This window comes from Dermacentor andersoni, chromosome 9 (assembly GCF_023375885.2).
Source record: "Dermacentor andersoni chromosome 9, qqDerAnde1_hic_scaffold, whole genome shotgun sequence".
NCBI lineage: Eukaryota > Metazoa > Arthropoda > Arachnida > Ixodida > Ixodidae > Dermacentor > Dermacentor andersoni.
The window spans coordinates 94,493,332-94,515,482 of record NC_092822.1 but is presented as its reverse complement, the minus strand read 5'-3'; the positions used below and the strand labels follow the sequence as shown (position 1 = coordinate 94,515,482).

The 22,151-nt window shown below is 48.9% G+C and overlaps 2 protein-coding genes across 4 annotated transcripts in view; both read right to left on the bottom strand.

The window, feature by feature from the left end:
• Tdh (L-threonine dehydrogenase) overlaps positions 1 to 20,655 on the bottom strand; it is an 81,951-nt gene extending 61,296 nt beyond the window's left edge. Inside the window, exon 1 of one of the 3 annotated variants that reach the window (XM_050176281.3) lies at positions 20,507 to 20,655. The gene's annotated coding sequence lies outside the window, so the exon portion shown is untranslated. Of the gene's footprint in view, positions 1 to 8,032; positions 8,052 to 8,157; positions 8,180 to 20,506 lie in introns of those variants that run through there. The other 2 variants (XM_072284250.1, XM_050176282.3) reach the window with 2 other exon arrangements.
• LOC129380871 (uncharacterized) lies at positions 14,363 to 18,429 on the bottom strand. The gene is made up of 3 exons (XM_072284249.1): positions 18,099 to 18,429; positions 17,198 to 17,291; positions 14,363 to 17,003 (listed from the first exon to the last, which is right to left on the bottom strand). The coding sequence occupies exons 1-3, from the start codon at positions 18,249 to 18,251 to the stop codon at positions 14,590 to 14,592; spliced, it is 2,661 nt and encodes an 886-aa protein (XP_072140350.1). The 5' UTR covers positions 18,252 to 18,429; the 3' UTR covers positions 14,363 to 14,589.
• Positions 20,656 to 22,151: the final 1,496 nt, after the last annotated feature.

Here is a 22,151-nt window from a genome sequence, read left to right as displayed (position 1 = left end):
GCTTCCAGTTATCTAACTCCTACCGAAATATGCAAAGCGAGGTGTTCATGCAGCAGTGCTAATCAGCGCTGCATTCAAAGCCCGAAAAAACAACGACAAACGCTACAGTCAGCAATAAAGTCGCAAGGAAAACAGTAAACTGAATTGTTTGTAGTGTACAAAACATAAAATACCCGAAAGTGCAGCGTCGATTCGCTGAGGACATGCGGAAACATTACTGCATTTTCGCCATCATTGTCCGCCTTTGTTCATATTTTCTCCTTTTTCTTTCTTTTTTTTTGGGGCGGGGGGGGGGGGTGTACGTACGAGCGGACGTTCTATTTACGCTGTGCTGAACTGCGGCGGCGTCAAAGCAGAGCTAAATAAAATATTGCCGCGGTTGAACGCGGTTAAACCAAGTTCGTCGAGCGACAGCACGGTTTTGCTTGCTTTGGGAAAGGACACAGACGCTGCTTCGCGCCGTCAGCAACTGCCGCATCTACAATCGCGCCACAAGACAGCACACAGGCGCTGCTCGGCGCGGCAGCAGCAGCGAGCGAATTCTCGCTTCAACCCGAACAGAGCGTCGAAAGCACAGCGCATACGAAGCTACCAGCACACGGCGCACTTTGTACGGATCGCAGATCGCTTTCAATATACGGGCGCCCAAGCGGCGTATACGCAGCAGCCGCCGGTGGTGGCAGGCCAAGTCCCAGTTTGACCTTGGCTCAGCGTGAAGGTCAGATTTACGGAACCAGGCGTTTTCTGGGTTTGTACGTGGAGTAGTACAGCCATCGCTCTAAAACTGCGAGTGAAGGCATAGCTGATAAGACCTGCAACAAGCCAGCGTGCTTTCTCCGTGCTGGCGCCTCGTGGACCACGCACCAGCTACGCGGTGTTGACGCCGCAGGGATGGCAGAGTTGTAAATCGAAGCTTTCTTTGCCTCTTCCTTCTACTTTTTAACTGCTGCTGCTGCTGCCTTGCACACCTCGTCGTGGGGGTGGTTTAAAGCTCGCGGCAGGGGTGCGCGAGACGAGATGGGAGACGGGAACGACGTTTGGGTAGAGCGGGGCCACAAGGCCCTCTGGACGCCGTAATCGGGCGTGGCCCCCCGCAAAAGCATTGCACGAGTTGTCGCGCTTGCCTCCGTGATCACGGGCAACAGCAACGACAGCCCAGGGAGGAGGTATACGCGCCGTGCACGCCGACGGACGCGCCACTGGTGGCGGCCTTGCGCAGAACACGCGGGAGAGGAGCCTGGCGCGCGCCGTAGTTTGTTGTGTCGTTGATCGTGCTTCTCTGTCTTATTCACGTTTTCAGAGCAACATAGGCAACACCATTCGCACGTGTGGGGTGGCCAAAGCTTCAGGGAATGTCGAAGAAGAATTGTTGCAGGGTGGGGGGCTCAAATACCGGTGCAAACGTGCCGGCGATGCGGTTCTAATCATTCCCGGCAAAGCCTCATCAGCGGGAGCAACGGTAGCAAAAATGGATCGTCGCTTCGAAGGGAAATTTCTTGTTCTCATCCTTTCCCTTGTCTCGTCGGTGTTTTTTCCCACTCGATCATAGTTAGACGCGTGAGCAACGAAGTTCGGCTGCAGTGCAGCATGAGGTTTAAAGGCATTTCGCTAAAGTTCGGTATGCTGTTTGCCGCTTATATTGTTTTCCGCTTCTTTACCGCGTTGCGCTAGCTAGGCAGCACGACTACACGAGCGCATTGCGTTGTATGTTAAAGCTACTGAAGTTTGCAAGAACTGAAATTGTTGGTTTCATGTGGCGCGGTAAATCCTCGCACCAGTTGTCGCGCACTTCATGTTTTTACATCTATCTTATGCGTGGCTTTGCACATGTTTAACTGTTGCTAGTTGCTCCATGCATAACTCTTGTCGATTCTTTTGAGCTGCGAACTTTTCACCCTGCCTTGTTTGTAAAGGGTATAAATCACGCTGTCTTACCGGAATGATACCAAGCAAGTGCTTCTTTAACAGCTTTATTCTTTTCGCCCGAGGGCACCTTAGATATTGTTTGCGTTTTTGGAAATGTGTTTAGAAAATAGGTAGTTCCGGGCGAGAATTGCTAATAGCTGCTGCATATGGTATTTGTGTTCCATTTCTCGCTGAAGAGTTCGCGTCCCGTTTGGGAAGTCATCACACCTCGATGCTGCCTGAGCAAACTTAACACGCCGAGTGATTTGTTTGTTTCACAACGTAGTCCCTTCTTGCATGTGAGTTTTGTACTCAACTGAATTCTTTCTTATACTTACGCTGCAGACGACTAAACCGGGCCTTGCCGCCAGCGCTCATCTACTTTGACTGGCGCTGCTCTGCCTTTAAATATATCATGTGGCACCTCTTTCCAGTAATATAAAAAAAGTACTGAAAAGTCAGTCAGTCTTTAGCTTTGTACGTTTCCAAGCAGCTCCCTTGGGGAATTTGAAATTGCACAAACTGCAGCGGGAACGGTAGTTCATCGGTGTATGCAGCAGAATTGCATCGGCGGTACAGCACTAACACGCGCTTTTATTAGCCCGTGTGTTTGGTGACTTCGTTGGCTAGTGTACGCGTTTCCATCAATAAATTGGCAATTACTCTTCTTGAGGCGACTTCGACTGCACTTATTCGGCGATGTCACATGTATTCATTGGCAGAAAAATCACAACGGCATATGCAGAGATTGCACCGTGCGGATTTGTTTGATATAAGCCTGTACTAACGACGGGTGCTTATTATTCAGGTACAGAAGCAGCATTGCGGCAAGGGTAGAATAAAAAAAACCGTCGAGAGATCGCATCACTCAACAAAATTTATCGGCTAGTGAACATGAGCTCCACATCATGTAAATGGGGTTCATGGCGTTTGTCTGCGGGACACACGTTGCACGTATGTGGACCATGTTGTCCCAAACACCAGTAACATCGTGTTCATACCCGCTCGCCCAGAGGTCAGCATCTACCCTACAGCTGTCACCGCAGAAGAAGCAGCCTGGCACCCGAACAAAGGAGAAATCGCAGCCGCGAACTTCAGCCATCCTTGCTGCAAAGGGTTGTCATCTGCTACTGTTCCCACGCGTACTGTTGGAAGCGTCCGCTAGGTGGCTTTCAGTGGCGCCTCTATAGGCCGTGCACGAGGCGTATAGGGAGAATCTTAGAGAGGGAGTAGAGAGAGAGGAGGCAGGGAATGAGTACACATCGGGTCCCGCACCGACGCAGTCAGGAAAAGGGGCGATTAACTTTACCCCCCTCTGTGCCCGTGGCAGTTCACCTAACATGGACACGGGAGCAGGATAATGCCTCGTCTGAAAGCACCGCTCATTCAGGCTGTCTTCAGTCAAGGAAAGAGCGAACGAATGATCGTGTTCCTCCGTCTTCTTGTGTATCGCGTGGACAAACACAAGTGGTGCAAGCAAGGTAACATTTCAACGTGTATTTTTGGCTGTGATGCCGACAACATCACAGCCAAATACCATCAACGAATGCAAACAGCATAGAAAGCCTCGCTTACACCTATTCCCACAATGCGTGGGATCTGCTTTTCTTTTCTTTTTTTTTTTTTTACTTTCAGCTTCGTGGATTCCGCTGCGCTCCAAGCCCGTCTTATCTTGCGATGCCAACAGCGCCTAGAGAATATAAACCACTGCAAGTGCGCGGTAGCGGCGGTTCGCATACTTCGCGGTGTTTCGAATTGTAACACGAGACCACTGCCAGTTCCATCCGCAATACGTGCTTGCAGGCCCAACAGGCCTATACTACAGTGAACTAGAAGGCTTCTAGTTCTCTATACCTATACCGTATACCGAAGAGCGAGAGAGCGGACGAAGAAAGGCCTTGTTCCCCGCTTCCGCCATATCCACAATTAATGACGTCACAGTGTTTACGTGAAGCGTCCTTTGGCGGGGTGCACGCAAGGAGCTTATGCGCGAAGTAAGGACATTCAAAATTTGAAAAACGACATTCAGTAACAAAATTGCCGCGCGACTAGCCCCTCGAGGCACTTTGCGTGTATTCGCTGTCTTCTTTCACGCTCGGAAAAACGCTTTCATGTAGCAGGTATTGACCAACAGAAAGGTGCGTCGGAAGTTTCTCATGTTGCCCTACAATTATCGCATGGACACTTCCAACATAATTATAAATGATTGAGAAGTTGCCGAATTAAGACTAATTATGTAATTAGGCCGAGTGCAAAAAAATAAGAAGATAATCTGAGTGTCTCCCCAAGCGACGACAAACAACATTACCTTTGGTTCTGTCCAGGTACGTAGCACTCGCATATGTTTGAGGTGTGGCTCAGGTTAAGCGAAACGCCCTGTATATAACGGGGATTACCTGCGCCAGGTGTCTCTTCCCAGCGTATACTGAGAAGTTGCGTGCATCAGCTAGACGCGCTCAGCGGCATGCGGTTCCTTTGAGCGATCGAAACTCCTTTATCGCAATTGCTTGCTCGCTCGCATTTTTTTTTTCACGTGCCACGTAAATAACAAGCGACGGGCCGATAACAACCGGTGGAAGTTCGTCGCCCTCTAAAAGTCCGCGCGCCCTTGCACTTCTTTAGTTCCAGTCCAGCACCCTGACCCAAATGCAGTCTGGGATGGCCAGCTGTCGTTATTCTCCTACGCCCAAACGAAAAAACAAAATGTCGGTAACGCGTCCGCGCCGTCAACTTTACTGAGTCTCGAGTAAACAACCGGCCTTGCGTTCGCGTCGGGAGAATGTGCGCACTCGTGCGGAAACCGATATTTGGAGACGCGAAGTTCAGATTAGGCTTCGCGTCAGAAAGACGGAGTGAATAGAGAGGGAGGAGATGTTTGTCAGCCGTGGTGCAAGTCGACTCGTACAGTGCTGCGTGATGGGCAGTACGCGTCGTCTGCGTAGAGTTTCCTGCTAAAGACTACCAGGGATAAATCTCTCGAAGCATAGCGCGCAAAGGCCGATCCACAAAGACCAGACAGGACAAGCGCTTGTCCTGTCTAGTCTTTGTGGATCGTCCTTTGCGCGCTATGCTTCTATAGTGTAACTATGCTTTACCAACCAGCCCAAGCCTATACTCTTCATAAAGCTCTCGCGCTGAGATCGTGCAGCTGTACCTGCCGCGGGAAGTGGTGTCACGGCGCGAGGATTTGTCTGCTATTCGTGCTCGTCACTTCGGACGTTACTTTGGCTTCGTTTTATTACGCACTACTGCCTCCATCGGCCTAAATTTCGAAGCAGTTCCTGTTTTCTGAAACGTGGAAGGGAACGGCGAGACTTTCCGTGTATGCATGCACATAATCACTGCGAATTGCTACGTTTATAAAGCAGTGTTTCGTCTTAAATGATCGGTCTGCGAGGTTACAGAACCGTTTGAAGCCAGAAGGACGAAGTTTAGGCAAATCAATGTACTGATTCCATCATTCTTATGATAGCTAAATAATCGTGCTTGCAATTCCACGCCGGCGCTATAGAGCTTCCTCTAGTAACTTTTGTAGGGAACCCTGTGCTGCCAACATGTGAACCTTTAAATGCGTTAAAAAAAAAATGAAACCGTGGACGTGACAAAGGACAGGGAAGATAGTACGCCTTGCTTTTAAAGTTCATACGCTTCCTGCTGAGTGCAACCACGCATTTTATTTAAGTTGACTTTACCTCTTTAGAGGCATCGTACAAGCTGCAGAAAACATGGAACAGCAGAGAAAGCAGTTGCACACATCTTAAGACCAGGGCGAATTTTTCAGTGACTTTGCTCTTGCTGATTTCGCCTTCGCGATATCTTGTCTTTATAAACTGGTCCCGAAGCGAGATCCCTCTGACAATGACTTCGTGCGCTAAGTTCACAGGCGGCGCTATATACACAATTACACACCCCCACAGTGCACAGATTCTGAAAAGGAGCGAAATATACAACCGTGATACGAATTACAACATCCAAGTTTGACATATCTTCAATATCGCTTTAAGCTAAGTTCTCGCACCTTTGCCTCATACCTGCGACCTCAGAGTAGCACGCTGGACGGTCATCATTCCTGCCTTCCCTTTCCTTTTTTCTGTCTCTTACAAAGCTAACTTAAGCAAAAGACAAATGCATAGAGGTATAATGTAAGGCAGCCCTGTCCACTCTTCAGTGTCTCTATAGTAGCTCGTCACACAACTTGTCACGTCCTGTTCAGTAGCTCGTCACATATGTTCCTCTAGTAGAAACCAGAAATCGATACTGGACAATCGACCGCTTTCTGTGCAGGTGCTGCTGGAACGCCGCCCCCATCGCCCGTCGGCCCATAAAGCGGTGAAGGCGCTTTTGTGCTTCTTAAGGACGACGGGCTTGTGCGACCATCTGTGACTTTTAATGCAATTTCTGTTGGACCACACACGTCGGCGAATTCACCGCAATTTCCTTCTTTCCTTCCCTCCTCTCTTTCTCCCTGTTATCTTTGTTTCCCCTTTCCCATTCCCCCAGTGTAGGGTAGCCAACCGGACGTTATTCTGGTTAACCTCCCTGCTTTCTACTTTTCTCTTTCCTTTCCTTCCAGAAATCGATGACGGGTCCAGTTATTGTAAATTAGTGATTCTTCGCAGTGTCTGCCGAATTTCAATCGAGAAACATCGACTTTTCTGCTGCCGCACAGCTTTAATCCAAGCTGACTCCGCATACACGAGAAGCTCGGAGCTGAATTCGTCAGGTAAACCTCGAAACCAGAATTCTTTATGAAAGATTGAAAGGAATCTGAATGTAACAGTTCGCAATTTGAATGAAATTTGTGGGATTCGAACGGAAACAAAGTTGACGACGTCTTATATGTTTGCGTGCAACACAGTTAACCAATGCGCGCTGCCTGTTAATAACAATCGTTTGGCTTTGTCCGTTTTGAACTCTCTCTCTCTCTCTCTCTCTCTCTCTCTCTCTCTCTCTCTCTCTATATATATATATATATATATATATATATATATATATATATATATATATATATATATATATAGTTCATTCACGTGCATGGTGTTGATTTTTCAGCACATTAATTACGGCAGATCAATTTGCCGTAATGCGTCGAAAAATCAAACGTGTATATGTAAGTGGCACATACACGGTTTGCCACTCTGTGTAGGCGACATCCAGTGTAGTAATAAGGCCGCATCGCGCACGTAGAGAACAGTATTTAGCGAAGTCATATCTGTTTAACAGAAATCCTAGCGCTCAAATTACCTTTTTGAGATATCCGTCCCCGAAGTCTGATAAAACGTCCAACAACTTTCCCCCTAAGATCAGCTCGAACTCTTAGGAGGAAGCTTTTGTGAAACTGTTACCTGGAACGCGCCACCGCATCTTTTAGCATAATTTAAGAACAGTTCTTTCGAAAAGGGCCCCAGTTTCAATATTTCTGCCAAGCAGACATTCGTTACTACCTTCGATTTCTCATAACTAAATAACTAAAACAAATAACTAAAAACTTCATCAGTGAATCTTTCCTATTAGCTTACTGGGCTCGTCATGCAACACACGCACACACACACTAATGCGCATACGCCAAACTAGGAAGATACGTATCTACCTCTGTCCGTGCTCTAGTTCGACGTGCGAGCCTCGCTTCAGATCGAATAGTGGCCGTGTACGTTGAATCCGATTAAGCGTACGGCATACGCACAAACATATTAAAATGAGCAAAATGTCGACAAGACGATGGCGCATGGTGAAGATGACCTCATTACGTGCAACATACGGAGCGATAAATGCACTCTGACGAATCATATTAAAATTGACGAAATAACGACGAAAACAGCAAGCCAAACGTTGCAATGAAGCGTCGGTAGAACGCGTCGCACCGTCGTCATTAACCAAGAACATATGCTGCGATCCCTTGAATCCGCATGACGACGTGGACCCGACGAAATAGAAACGCGAAATACTCATCCGGTACACCGCTCATGTAAACAGGATATAACCGGTACAAGGACAGCCCCAAAGAGGGAAATCCCGGAGTTGGCGCTCCTTCCGCGAACACTAACAGTGTACTGCTTCTATCGTCATAATGTACTCCGGAGAAGACAAACGGGCCACATGCAGTTAATGTCGATACCTAGTGCCGTACCTGCAGTATGCGCCAATCAATGCGGCTCTAAAGCGAGGTGAAGCGTCGTCTGCTTCCAGCACCGTGTCGTCTGTGTGGTCGGCGATGCAGTTTAAAGGTTTCGTGGAAATTAATGCAGCACTTACGATTTCAGCGCATCAACGGTCAAACGGCCGCAAGCTGGACGCGTTGCTTCCTTCGAACTCGTATAATGCGCGGTGCCGTGCGGTCTAGCTGTCCCGGCATATTGCGCAAGGACGTCTGGAACGCCGCCAACCCGACGACGCCTGAATCAACCAGTGGCCGTACATGCTCACACGCCACGCCAAAATGCTGCAACGGCGGGAGTGTTTGTGCTAGACGGTATACACTGCAGGCGTTTAAACGACAACAAAACAGCTTCCTGATTTTCAACTCATGAGACAACCCAAACATTCACGATTCGCGGACAAGCAGCGCCACTGTTCTCGCATTCAAGGCACATCAGCGGTGCAGCGTGTGTCGTCTGCTACGACTAGGGAGCAGGAATCACACTACCGATGGTTCTCTGAGGCAGCCTGTAACACGGCTCTGGAAACGAGCTCGACCATTCCGAGTACACGCGTAGTTGTCGCGCTTCCTGGATACAACGCTTTCCACGCTTCCTCTGGAGTCGAAAGTTTTTGGGATTCCCTCTTTTTTTTCGTCTAGCTTTTTTTTTTCGGATTCGAAAGCAGCGAGTGAAAGTGCGGCGCCAGTGTCGGCCGCAGTGGGGCAGCGGGCCGCTACTCGTCGCCCTTGTCTCCAAGGTTACGGAGCAACGAAAAATCGATACCCAGCCGCTATCTTTAGGTTGGCGCACGGTTTTCTTCTTTAAATTCCGGACGTCGGGTAGGGGTTTCTACAGCGATGATTGGCCGGCGTGAAGGTTATATAAAAAAGTAATTAAAAAATGTGCAAATCCCATGCACTGTGGGAATGGACGAAAGCGGAGCAGTCTGTGCTGTTTGCTTTGGTTAATGATAATTAGCGGTGATGTTGACGGCTAATGTTTCATTTCTTCAGCGTTTTGTGCAATACGAGAGTGGTGAGTTCATGGTAAACGCTACCTTGCGTGCACCACTGCTGTTTGCCTTCGCAGTACGCAGACTACACAGCGAGACGTGGTTGCTTGAGGCGTGGTTGTGCGCTATTGTTATAGAATGTTAGTATTGTCATTGCCTCACGTGGCACATTGCATCGGGGCGGAATTTTAAACTTTACTTCAGTTGTGGCACTGTGCGCGCCAAAACCACAATCGGATTATGAGGCACAGCGTAGCGGCTAACTACGGATTATTTAACCCCCTGGGGCTCTTCAACGTCTCCCGAAATATAAGTACCCGAGCGTTTCTGTATCGCGCCCCCGTCGAGGTGGGGGTGCCGCGGTCGGGATCGAACCCCCGACCTCGAGCAATGCCATAGCCGCAAAGCTACCACGGCGGGCACAGAAGTGTTGAAGTGCGACGCCTAGCCTCAACGGTGCTACGATGTCGCTTAGACGCTACGGTGCTTTACTGCGACTTTGAGTCTGCACGCCGTGCGTCAGTTGTCCGCCTGCAATATTTACGCGGTCTTCACTCTTCAGAAACATCAGAAACGTACCGCGTCATACCTTAAGCTTAAATTTATCCAGTTTGTCCGAAACCGCAGCCGTATTTAGTGGTAGCTGGGGTGCCTCGGGGGCTCGCACATCGACGCACCCAAGCAGTAGCGTTTTCTCGCCTTCTCACATCGCCTTTTCCCTCTTTCGCCCTGCCCCCATGTATGCGAGCGAAGAGTAGCTTCGCGGCTGCGTCGGTTTACCCATTTTCCGCCTCCTCTCCCCCTCCTCCCTTCCATTCTACGTGCGTCCTCTATGGACGGTTGCACGTTATAGTAGAGACGTAAACGCTGCAGTTTCAGCAATACTTTTTGCGGGGGGGTCGCGGATAATTACAGCTGTCAAGAGAGTATTGTGGCGACGCCCAGGGAGCTCCGAGGGCATTGTGCGCATTCGACGCGATGCAAGGGTCCAAAAGAGTTTCTCGCGTCGCCTATCGTCTCTTCCGCGCTCCTGCCATGTATATACACGTTCTGAACCACCCCCCGACGCGGCGTGCAAGGAAGCATGCACCAGGAGCTCGAAAGTCGAAGGAAGAGTCAAAGAATGCTTCGATTTAAAAAGTACTGGTGCATCCAGTAATCTTTGAAAAATTACTGGGTTCTCTGAAAAATTGGCAATGAATAATAGAGCCGTGCCGCAGCAGAAAGCTCTTTTCCTCGTCCCTTTCCGCCCCTTTCCTCACCCCCATTTTTAGCAGACGGCTGCAATGTAGCAGACGGCAGCCACGTGGCAGAAGGGAGCACGGTAGCATTCTGCAATCCGTTCAACCAGACGTCAGGAAAGTTACCTTCCGCACGCGCGCGATACCTTGCGGCCACGGCAGATCTATGCGCGGAGAATGGCCCCGCACCTGCGGGCATCGCGTTGTGCCCACGCGAGGACGCCGCGCACGCTCCCAACCAGAGAGACGAAGAGAAAGAACCAAACCGGGGGGGGTCATGGTGGGGGGAAGGGAACGGGTCGGGCAGGACGGCGCATTCCAATCCGTCATTACAGCTTTCTGCTACGACGACGGACAGCGCAAAGTGGGTCGTTCGCCGAACCCGCGCTGGGGTGCGTTGTTCGCAAAAGTACCGTTAGTGTTGTCGTATAAGCTCGCCCATCAGGAGGAAGCACATATGGGGACATCGGATTGCGTCGTTACTGACGTATCCGAAAGCAGCGCACACGCCGAAGAGAGCACGTGCGAAAAAGAAACAAAGGCGGCAAGATTGAGCCCCGAAATTTATTATTATAGAAAAGCGGACAGCTGTGTGGTTGGACAGAAACACAAGAAGCAGGAAAAAAAGAAAAAAAAATACGGTAGAATGAAAAAAAAAAATACTTTGTATCAAGTAAAAGATGACTTGTCAACATGCGCGATCCCCAAGCTTCAAAGCAAAAAGCAAATCCATTCGGGCTGCGGGCAAGCGCCGCTTGAGCGTTGTGTGAAGCCTCTTGTAGGCTCAGCGTCCAGCGGTCAGAGCTGGCCTGGCTTCACCAGACGAAGATTAAACATTTGCTCTTTGATGTCTTTCATCTTTTATTTATTTATTAATTTTTTGACGGCCCTACGGTAGGGTCTTGTAAGCACACAATGTATAGGGCGTGACCACCTCAGCTCAAACCCGACGTTTAGAGTTGCGTATGGTACGTATAATACATCAGGCTTTCAGCGGGACTAGCGTAAGCTGCGACAAATTAGTTTAACATTGTAAATGTAATACATTCGAACTCTACTTTCAATCTATCAGCGGGGAAAAAATTGACGTTTTCCCCAAAGAAAATAAAAGCCAAACTTCCCTTTCTTTATTAAATTTCGCCCCCTATACATCGGCGCTGGTATACGTTAGAGTCCCTCCATGTGCAAGCGTAAGCTGATGAAGGGGCTTCAGCGATGGCCGGTGCGACGTCACGAACTCTGAAGTTCTTTGACCTTGCATTCGGGCCGATTCGACGCGTACACATGCACAAAAAAAAATAGTTTTCGGAACATTTCATGTTGATTTGTTGAGTCTCTTAAAATGGCCATTGCAGTGCTCCTTTACCGATAAACAATCGACTAGACCTGAGCACACGTTCTCGCAATTTGTGACGTCCCGTCGCGCCGGTGCGAGAACCCTCACATCGGGACCGCCCACCGTCTCAGTCTCTCCTGGCGTCTTCTCACGTGGCCTTAACTTTCACAGAATACGTCCCCTGGTTAAGCAGTCCACCTAGTGGACATGTCCGTTTCGTCTGCCCTTCCGATTGGCTGGGCAGGGCTGCGCGTCCGCAACAACCAGGCGTCACAGCCAATCACATTTCAGCAGCAAACGAGATGGACGTGTCCACTAGGTGGACTCTTACAGGATACTCCCCCAAGCTTTTTTTCCCGGTGAGAATGGCCGCCTTGCTGTTGCGGATGCCAGATTAACTAATAAAGCTTAATATTGTAGTTTATAAAGAAAACTATGGGATCTGTTTTTGTGATATCATGATTTAACTAACCCTCACTTTGCATTAGTAGTGGCAACATTAACTACACTGATTAAAAAAAAAAAAAAACGATGGCATGAAATAAGTTGTAGATGGTGCTCCATTTTCTTTATTTCTTCTTTCTTTGTTACCGTTACCTTTACTTCACTGTACCGTTTGGTAGTGTATTGATGCTAGAACTCGAAGCAAAGCAGTACCGAAGCCGTGGCAGCCGACATCAGTAAGCCGTATAGGATTCCAACGATATTCTGAAAACATAGCGCTAAATATCGTCTTGAGGACCTATGTACAACATGCCACACATTTCTTTCATTCGTTCCCAAAATGAACTAGGAAGTGATTACTCAGCATATTCACCTTGTATATAAAGTCAGATGCATACGGAACTGCATTACAGCTGTTTAATCGCATTCTTACGACCAGCTTTCGTGATAAGTGACTCTATAGTTTGGTGTAGGCCATTGTGTCGTCACAGACAACGTGAACAGCCACGAAGGACGTTTCGAATACGGCGAAATGAACGCCGAAATTTCAGCGTTTATGCAAATAAAGGCTGTTTTTTTACCATCTCAAACGTGCGGAGACGGTTACTTGTTCCAAGTACATGCAGTCGCTCTTTCTGGCACCTAACTGCGGTATTTAGAAACAGGAAAAAAAAAGAAGGCACCAAACAAATAGATTTTTTTCGCGAAGCAGACGACCACAAGAGGACTTATATTTACTTTCATGTGCTGTCCATAGCCTAGCAACATTTTAAAAACAACAAAAAAAAAAAGTTAGTTTTCCACATTCGTAGCGTACCACTCAGTGCAATAACAACCGACTTCAAAAGCGACGACGTTCCCGGAATGTCTTCAAGTTTCACAAGGATATTATATGCGAAACAGCTCCAAGCGAAAGCTGCACACAACCATAATCACCGGTCGCCGACGGCAGGACCTCAACGCCATGCACGTTCAACTGGATCGATCATGCAGTCCGAATACAAATCGACTGCGGCAAGAGATCCAGCACTGCAGAGAGAGAGAGAGAGAGAGCGGTACTGGTCGGAGTGGAACTTCGCTTACTTTGGTTCAGGGGGGTTCCTGTAAGAAACTGTAAGAACCCTTTCTCCAAACAAGACGCTGTTTGCCGGCTGTAGCATGGTACAGCTTTTACAGATACATCTGCTTGCCGCGTCAGAATGGCCGACAGCGCTGCTTGTGACGTTTGCAGTAGCGAGGAAACCGTGAAAAGTGGTCTGATCGCAACTGGCCCAGGATCAGTGTTCTTCGCAAACACCAATGAAAGCATCGCTTAAGCGAATTCCCACAGCTGAGGGGTCAGCAAATTATTATTATTATTATTATTATTATTATTATTATTATTATTATTATTATTATTATTATCGAAGTACAAGTACGATAAGCATGGGCGAACAAACTCCGGGTGTAGTCAAAATCCAAACGTTCGAATCACTGAGAAGAATGAGTCACGCATGAAGGACGCTCCCAGTTATTCATTCTTAAAATGGTGTTGCTCGCCACACATTTAAACAGCCCGGCATCTCTCAGCCCGGCAAAAAAAAAAAAAAAAAAAAAAAAATTAATGCGAGAAATAGTGGAGAGCTCATCGGCCGTAGTAGCTCTGTCCCTAGGCTGCTACCCTACAAGGGACGAGGGGGGGGGGGGGGGGAGGGCAGGTTGACGTGGTGAAAGTGTACGGTGAATCATGGACACCTGCCAATGAGCGTGCGTTCGCTGCGCACAGCACGTCACAATGTGCACGTGCCTGTCGGGCGACTCGGGTGTGAGAGGCCTGTCTCAGTTGAGCCCGACGTTTTGCCGAGCCCCCTCGTTTAGGGTGCCTCGATGCGCGCGCCCCCGCTTAGGGTGAGGACATCTGCGTCGTCTGCTACGGCGGCCGCCATTCTCGTTCCCACTGCATGCTCGTTCTCGCGGAGAACGGACTCCTCCGCTTTCCGGCTCCCTATCTCACGCTCGGCAGCGACTGGGGCTAACCCCCTTTCTCCCGCGCTGTTATGCGGAGGGCGTTAAAAGGCTGAATGGGCATTTTTCTTCGTGAACGGAGGCGCGGTAAACAGGATTGCATGGGAAACCTCACTGATGTCCCAATGCAAGTGAGTGAATTTGATCGGTAAGAAAATTCAGCCGACGCGGTCAATGCAACAACGTCTTGGTTCTGCACGCTTTGAAGAAACAGCATCAGCAACGGTAATAAAATATAAAGTCCCCTTTTCGTCTGGTAACAGCCAGATGAATACAAAAGCTGTTACCCAAGCAAACATGAAATCATTTATTCAGTGCTTATGAAAACACACAAAGTTAGAGATTTGTGTTTAATGGGAACGTGAACACTGAACATTATTGCACTTTTTAAAAGTCGACATTTATGTTAAATAGACCGTAATTGATAAAATAGTTGTGATCACTATATATATAGATGCAGACTTCAGACTTTGAAGGAAAAGGCTCGCAGAACTGCAGATTCCAGCTTGCTTACGCAAGGCTGACCCCTGCACAAGTCTTGCTTCCGTGGCCACTAGGATGAGTGCTCGGAATTTGTCGGAGATGAATTCGGAGCCTCACTCTGGCATATGCAGCAGTCAGCATTTTGCTTATTCGTTCTTTGTGAGCCATGCATGTGTTCACTGAGGGTTTGTCTATGCCTTCGAGATAGGCTATCAGAGAACGAAGTGGCGACTTCATGGTGAAAAATTTGCCTGTGCACCATGAGTTGACAGCGGTGAAATGTTCCTCGTAGTTTTTTAAAGTTTTCATGACATCAGCGCTTGGATATACGAGGTTTTGCCCATCCCTGACGTATTCCTTGAGTGCAGTCAGGGAAGCATACTGATCGTCAGGCTTGCCAAGGAGAGCAGCCTTGCACTGCGGACAAGTTATAGATTTCAAAATTCCTTTCAAAATAAAACCGCCAAGGTAAAACAAGATGCGGCACTCGGTTGACGTGAGCTCTTCAATGAACAGAATTTCCGTGTCGTTGATTTCATCGACTTCGCTTTCTGCACATTCCTTCTTGCTATGTGCAAGCAGATCGACAAGGTATTCGCGGTCGTCAAGTTCGTAGCTTGTTGATCTCGGAGTGTGAAGAAAGTGGCTGACGCTGACGAGTCGGAGTGCACACTTCAAGTCATACGCAGTGGGCACTGGCTTCATGAGCCGCACCACAGAAAAAAGGTTTTCTAGGCAGTCTTGCAACAGCCTGCTCGTGAGGAGGAATTCATACCCTTCACTGCCAAGAAGCACTTCTTGAAGGCGAAGGACAGCCGTTGTCGCAATTAGGACCCCTGCTTGCGATGGCTTCCACTGAGATCCAGTGCCCATTTTCAGTTCTCTGATGGTGTCTGTTGCCGTGCGTAGTGTGTCCAAGGCGGCATGATATTTAGTAATGTTCCTGCGGCTTAGCGCCATGGTGGGATGACGCGATGACATGAGGGCATACCACCTAGAAACGAGGTCCATAAACCACGCTGTTGTTTCGGCCTCTGGCTCAATCACTCCTTCTTTTATTAGGAACCGAATAGCTGGTGGGGCTTCACGGAAGAGCTGGACAGCGACTCCTACTTTCATTTTGGTGAAGTGCCCACAACTAATGTGGGTTTCTGACAAATTTGGTGCTACCTTAAGTTCGTTGGCTGCGTCATAATCCAAGACGGCCTGTACATGCTCCAATTTCACCTTCGAGGCCGTCAGTCCGTTCCTGCTTACTGTAGTATCACTGAGTGTGAAAACTTTTGAGCTTAGAAGCTGTCCTTTCAGGTTCTTAAGGACATGTGCCGGGTCCGAGATGAAAAAAAGTTCCTTCCCTTTTAAGGTTGGGTGAGGTATTGAGCACGAAGTTGTCGAATGGCGGTGGCTCGAAAAGCCAAATTCTCTCCACATAGCGCGGTTTGCTGCACCCATGTCACATGTGATAACACGGACTCTTAGAGAAATCTGGCTGCATATCTGCACTATTTCCAGGACATATGCCTTGAGTACAGAGCCGTCCACGTGCCTACCAGTGAATTCATAGGCTATCACTTGCTTCCATCTCTGGTTTACCCCACCTAGCATAAACACCAAAGCATGATTGGCTGGCTCTTCAGGCTTTGAGGGCAACGTCGTTCCTCCCAGAAGCACGTCTTCGCCACGGTCGAGTTCAAATCCGGGTGCTATCTCCATTTCATCTAAAAAGAGAACGCAGTCTTTCTCCACGTCCTCCATTCCCTCTGCTTTCGACCTCATGACGTCGATCACTTCATGCAGGATACCTGGCAGAAACTTCAGGCCCTGAATTCTTCTTGCTAACGTTCTGCTGGATGGAAGAGGGTAGCCAATCTTTCTGAGTGTTTCATACCCGGTGGTTCCACAAGCAAATTTAATTTTTAGACCTTGCTTTACTGTTTGCGCTGACCACGAATTACCATGATTGTTGTTCCGAGAAAGAGCACGAATTTGGTCTTCATTTAAAAACTTCGTATTTCGTGAGAAATTAGTTGCCTCTTTCTGCAGCTTGCGTACCTGCATCTGTAGTTTTTTGACAGTGTTCTTAGATTCGTTATGATGTTGTCTAAGCTTATTATTGGCTGCTGTGAGATCTGCAATCTTCTTCCTAAGCTCAGCTGCCTCAGAATCGAGGGGTTGGGTCGCAGTAACTATTGCAGTTTCTTGAAGCCGTGCATCCCTGGGGGTCGAAGTAAGTTGCCCATTAGCATTGTTGGTTTCCGTAGCCGCCAATCTCTCATTTATCTCCCCGTCTGACGAAGAATCAGCGGGAGAAAATTCCTGCGTAGTTGAGGGAAGAACGTTTCTCACTTCTCGTGAAGAATTGTGTGCGGCTGCGTCGTCACTGAATAATGCAGGCACGTGTGCATTTCGTTCCCTTGGTGGCCTTCGCTCTTTAGGAAGTTCTGGAAACAGATAAATAAGAAAAAATGCCCATTACATATATTTAAGATTGTGTTAACTAAAAGCAGAATAGAAGGCGCGCCAGAAAATTTAATATGTATGCGCATGAATCGTTTCCTCACATAACTTTTTCAAATGTAGATAATGAGCCGATAAGCAACGTGGTAACAAATACCAGGGTCAGGAGGCATCTCACCTTTGAATGGGAACACCGTTGGTACAGCATTAGGCTTGAGCTTCTTCCACCCATCCGCGCGGTTCTGTTCGAAGCTGCTGGCTTCGAAATGAGCCTGCAGATGAATTTGATATTGAAATTAGCGGCGCATTTCCGGCTCGATAATGAAAACAATGAAGGCAGCACGCAAGAGAACACAGTAGTCCAAATATCAGTCGAATTACTCGAATGAGAGCCTCAATCTGCACATAACATATCCTGTCTATCTCATTCACTGACTTAATCCGCCATCGCAGAACGAAGCGTCGGGTTAACAGGCCAAAGAACAAATTAGTCGAAATATCAGGCGAATTACTCGAAAGAGCGCCTCAATCTGCACATAACAACGATCTCTGTTAATCTCATTTACTGACATAATGCGGCGTCGTAGGACGAAGCGTCCGGTTAATAGGCAGCGGAAGCTACCCAACGCCGCACACATGTCAAAAACAACTTCAGAAATCGTGAGTGAATTAATCAAAATTGGTTCCTGGACCATCCATTTGCACAGTAATTGCCACAGCTTATGTGCCCTTGCTTGTCCTCATGCTCTGTGCCTTGATGCAATGTTTGGGCCCAGACCGCAATTCGCTGGCAAGCGCCTAGTAAAGGCAATTACCTTTGAATGAAAAGAAGCGGCGAAAGCACGCGTGGTACGTATTCCCCAGCGGACACGTGTCGTGCAATTTCGGATGCGAACAAGCAAGCGGCAGACAATGGCCTGTACCGCGCTGTAGTGAAACTCATTTACTTTGTTTTAGTGTTTCACGCAGCTTTTTTAAGCCGAGCAAGAAGAATATTGAACGACACTTAGCTGCCCAAACGCAACAAAATACAAATAAATCGCAACAAAAACAGCACTGAACCAACATGTGGCACTTACGCTGCAGACACACGAGGAGTTCGTCGGTTGCCACTTGTCACGCTTGACTCGCACCAGCCACAGAAGCCGCCTTTTTGGGTCCCTTGGAAAATGGAACATCCTCCAACCATTTCTCGAATGGTTGGAGCACTGAGGAACACAACATCCAGGCATTCTACGCCGATGAAAGCCGCGCGAACGCAGCAGCGTTTCGAGGACGCCCGCACAGCAGCGCGGCGAAGTCGACGCGGGCAACGCAATGGCGGAGGGAGCGCGCGAAAACAGGTTTAGGCGGCGCCGGCTGGTTCAAAGGGTGACCTCACCCTAAGCGGGGGCGCGCGCATCGAGGCACCCTACCCTCGTTGCTCGCAGGGCACCCCCGAGTGTCGTTCTACGCCTTCAGAATATTCTCCGAAAGATGTCTGTCATCCAAGCCATCCAATGGCTTCGTTCATGCGAGCGGGTCGAGTCGAGAATGCAGCTGGCCCAGTCCGACCCGTTCTTGCCAATCGGATTGGGCGGGCGGCCGGTTCGATACGTCTTGGCTCTCTCCCGGCCTCGCTATCGTTTACATTAGTGTTCCTGTATATGCTCCCGTATACAGGAACACTAGTTGACATGGCCCCGATGTCCAGTGTTCGATCCGGAGAGCCTACGCGACCCGACTTCGTCCGGCTCGTCTCCGGAGTCTCAGGTGCGTAACAGCTCGGGCCGTCCAAGCGAACTATCTGATGAACCTGTGAGTGTCAGAAAGGTAGGGATACGGAGCAGCGGTGGGAGGTCATTGGCCCCATCGCACCCCTCCACCTCCCTCGCCCCCTCTCGCTGCCGTTGTTAGTCCTTTGGCACTGCTACATGGCAGTATGAAAACAAATTTATTTGGACCTTCCAGCCGGTCAAATTTGTTCCACTTTGCAACGTGTCGCGGTTGGCAGCGCCCGACAAGTCCGGTCGACTCTCGCGACACACGCCGCATGCAAAAAGTGATTGCGCCCAAACTGTGGTAGTGAACTCTCCAGTTCGGCCTCAGCTGTAGCACAGACGTTGTGGTTCCTTCTTCTGAGAAAGGCTCAAGCTCGGACCTATGGCACACGACAAGCGACGCTTAACGGAAACCGCGGTTTTAGAAAGCTGGCGTGGGACCTTTCCAACGTCGCGCGCGACTGCTTAGTCTTTCGAAATTTTTTTTTTCAATTTCATAAATTCTAGACCTTCATTCTGCTGTCTGTCAGGGCAACTACAAGGCTCGCCATCTATATTGTATTTTATTACGTGTATTCAATTTGAAAGATTTATAAATCCCGCGCCACTCGTTCACTTGGCCATGGCTTGACCGACGATGGCATATCCTTCCCCCTCCACTCCGCCCCACTTCTTTTCTTTTCTTGTTCTTCACACAAATTCATTTGACATTTGTCCTCGTCTTTTATTTATTTATTATGTGGCAGCCTGTAATACTTTGGTGCAGTAGGCAGAGCGTCGTTTATTATTTTCTGTATCTTATCTTGTTATTTAAATTTTAATGTTCGAGCCAATTGTTCTGTCTGCCTGAGCAGGGTCACGGGAATTCCAACTGCGGTTCGTTTGACTTTCACCGACACAAAATTCCAGCGAAGCAAATTCCTCGACAAGCAGCAGCTGCAGCGACGGGCGAAGGGTCGCGCCCGCTGAGCTATGTGATCTGGATGGTGGCAGTGTGAATAATACCTCGGTCAAGCAATAATGAAGTGTATCATCGTCATCATCGATCGTGTAATTTCACCCGTCAAAGAAAAAAAAAAAAGAATTGCTAACAGTCCTATCACATCCGTTTTGCACAAGCGCCTTATTAAAACAAAAAACATATGTTGTCCCTACGGTAGGTAATAACTCGGTAAATATATGAAAGATACATTATCGCAGATATGTATATCACAGTGTAGATTCGATCGATTAGTGGCAACCCGGAATAGTATTAAAAGTCGCAGCAGCTGATCAACACGTGCAACATAACCTAGTTTTCTCTTTATTTATTTTTAGTAACAAAGGCCACTTTTCTCACATACAAGATCACCCCGTAACCTTTAGTCTTCCCGCGCATTTAGGCTCTTGGCTGTCGTTTATACCTATATTTGAGAGGACCGTATTACGGTGATAAAGCAGCCATCGCGACTAGCGTTCAGCGGACGAATACGTCGGCCGGCAAGCTGTCTCTAGCACACAACCCCCCTCCTTCGCAACCCCCCTCCCCCTACCACCACCACCACGTGCGAGGAGCACACGAATTATGTAGCAGGGCGTCAAGGTACTTTAGCACGTTAATATTAAAGGACTCTCGTCTAGACGGCGAGAGCGGTCCTCAGACGAGGGGCCGACGTTCCACGTGTCGACCGCCGACAAAAAATATCATAGAGCGACGGCGGCATTGAATAATAAGAAAGGGGACACACCTTCTCTTCTGCGGTCTCCTGGAACAGACGATAATCCGCGCCCCGAGCGACTGCACGCTTGTCCTCCTGGTCACACCTTCCGCACAATCCCGTCGCCCACGCACACGCCTATCCGCTTCCGCGAGTTGTGCCGACGCACCAACCACTACGACTACGGCCGCGTACAGCCGGCTTCTCGAAGGAACGTCCTTGAGGGACTTCGCGCGATGGCGTGAGCCGCGTCCCTTTCTCTCTAGCTGCGCGCTCAGAGTGTGTGTGGGGGGGAGGCACGTCTGAGTGGTTGAGCGAAGCCGGTTATGACGCGGCGTTGTTCGGTACGCCCTCACAGCCCACCTGCCGTACCCCATGACGTCTCCCCCCCCCCCCCCCCCCCTTCTCGGAACACCTCGAGAGGCCTCAAAGGGAGAACACAACGAACCGAGAAACACTAATGACAGGTTGATTCTAGGTTTGCGAGAGAGTTGGGTGAGGGGAGGGGGGAATCGTCTTTTTCTCTCCGCCTACCAACGAAAGACTTGGTACAGTGCGTGCTGAAGCCCGGTCCCAAGTTTCTCTTATTGTTGTAGTTTGGGTAAGTGCGTTGCACCTCCCCTCCCAGATGTTTTCTTGTTACTTTTTTACCTCCTCAGGGGACGCGGGCGTACAGGCCGCCAGCTCACTGAGGGGCAGCCGAACGCCGTCTGCTTTAAGTCCGCACGAACAGACGACGCATCAAGAACTGGGCAGACGAAAAAAAAAAAAAAAAAACAAGAACGAAGCGGCACGGTTTACCGTCGTTTGCGAATACGCTGCCCTCGATAAACGCTACCGCACCAATCAAGCGAGAGACGGTGATCTGCATAAACTAAACACGCAGTGAGGACGCCGGCGTGCTTGAGCGCGTCGCTGAATCGGGAGCGCACGGTCTGGCTTCGTTGCAGATATTCGTTACACAAGTGTCTTACGCCGGACACCGTTTAAGACGTAAGTAAATACAGCACGTGAGCCTGTCTTCATCGTCGGCGGCTATTCCGAACTTCCTGCTCCTCTAAGAGCTTGGAAATGCGCTTCCGGCTTTTTGAAAGCTCGACAACGCTACAGCAGTCTTTCCTTGATCGATGTCAGTGTCGTCGCCGTTATTTCTTTTTCCCTCCAGCTGCCCTTATTGTGGTCTTAAGTTGTTTTTTTTTCGATCGACTACCGGAAATGATGCAATACCTGCGTGCACGCGCGCACAGCCCGCAAGCTTATTGCGTCATCCACTGCGCATAATGAACAACCACGGCGTCCTTCCCATGTTTCTACATATAAATAAAGAAACTAAACTACCGCGACCATGTGAAATGCGAACGGAATGAGTCATTCACTAATACTGCTTAATGTCACTTTCGATCGCGATCAAGCCCGATCGGTATTGAATTCCTCGATCGTGGCTAGCTCCTTTCGCAATGCTACGGAAGGGAGCCAATTATGAATGTCACGTCGGCACTTACGTTCGCGGTTGTTTTCTGTGGTTTTGTTTTTGGGCGTTCATCGCGACACGTTCGCCTGTCAAGCATGATATGTGCTTTGCCAGCAGCACGTGTTCTTGCGGTGTCCGCTGTGCCGCAGTGCAAGTGTCGGATATTTGTCATTATGTTAGCATATTAGGTCACTTCCCTGACTA

Bases quoted from the DNA above. Each gene is read 5' to 3' on its own strand.
- LOC129380871 (XM_072284249.1), bottom strand. From the start codon at position 18,251: ATGCCTGGATGTTGTGTTCCTCAGTGCTCCAACCATTCGAGAAATGGT. The intron at 17,292-18,098 runs GTAAGTGCCACA...ATTCATCTGCAG, and splicing joins ACTCCTCGTGTGTCTGCAGC to GCTCATTTCGAAGCCAGCAG. The intron at 17,004-17,197 runs GTGAGATGCCTC...ATCTGTTTCCAG, and splicing joins AACGGTGTTCCCATTCAAAG to AACTTCCTAAAGAGCGAAGG.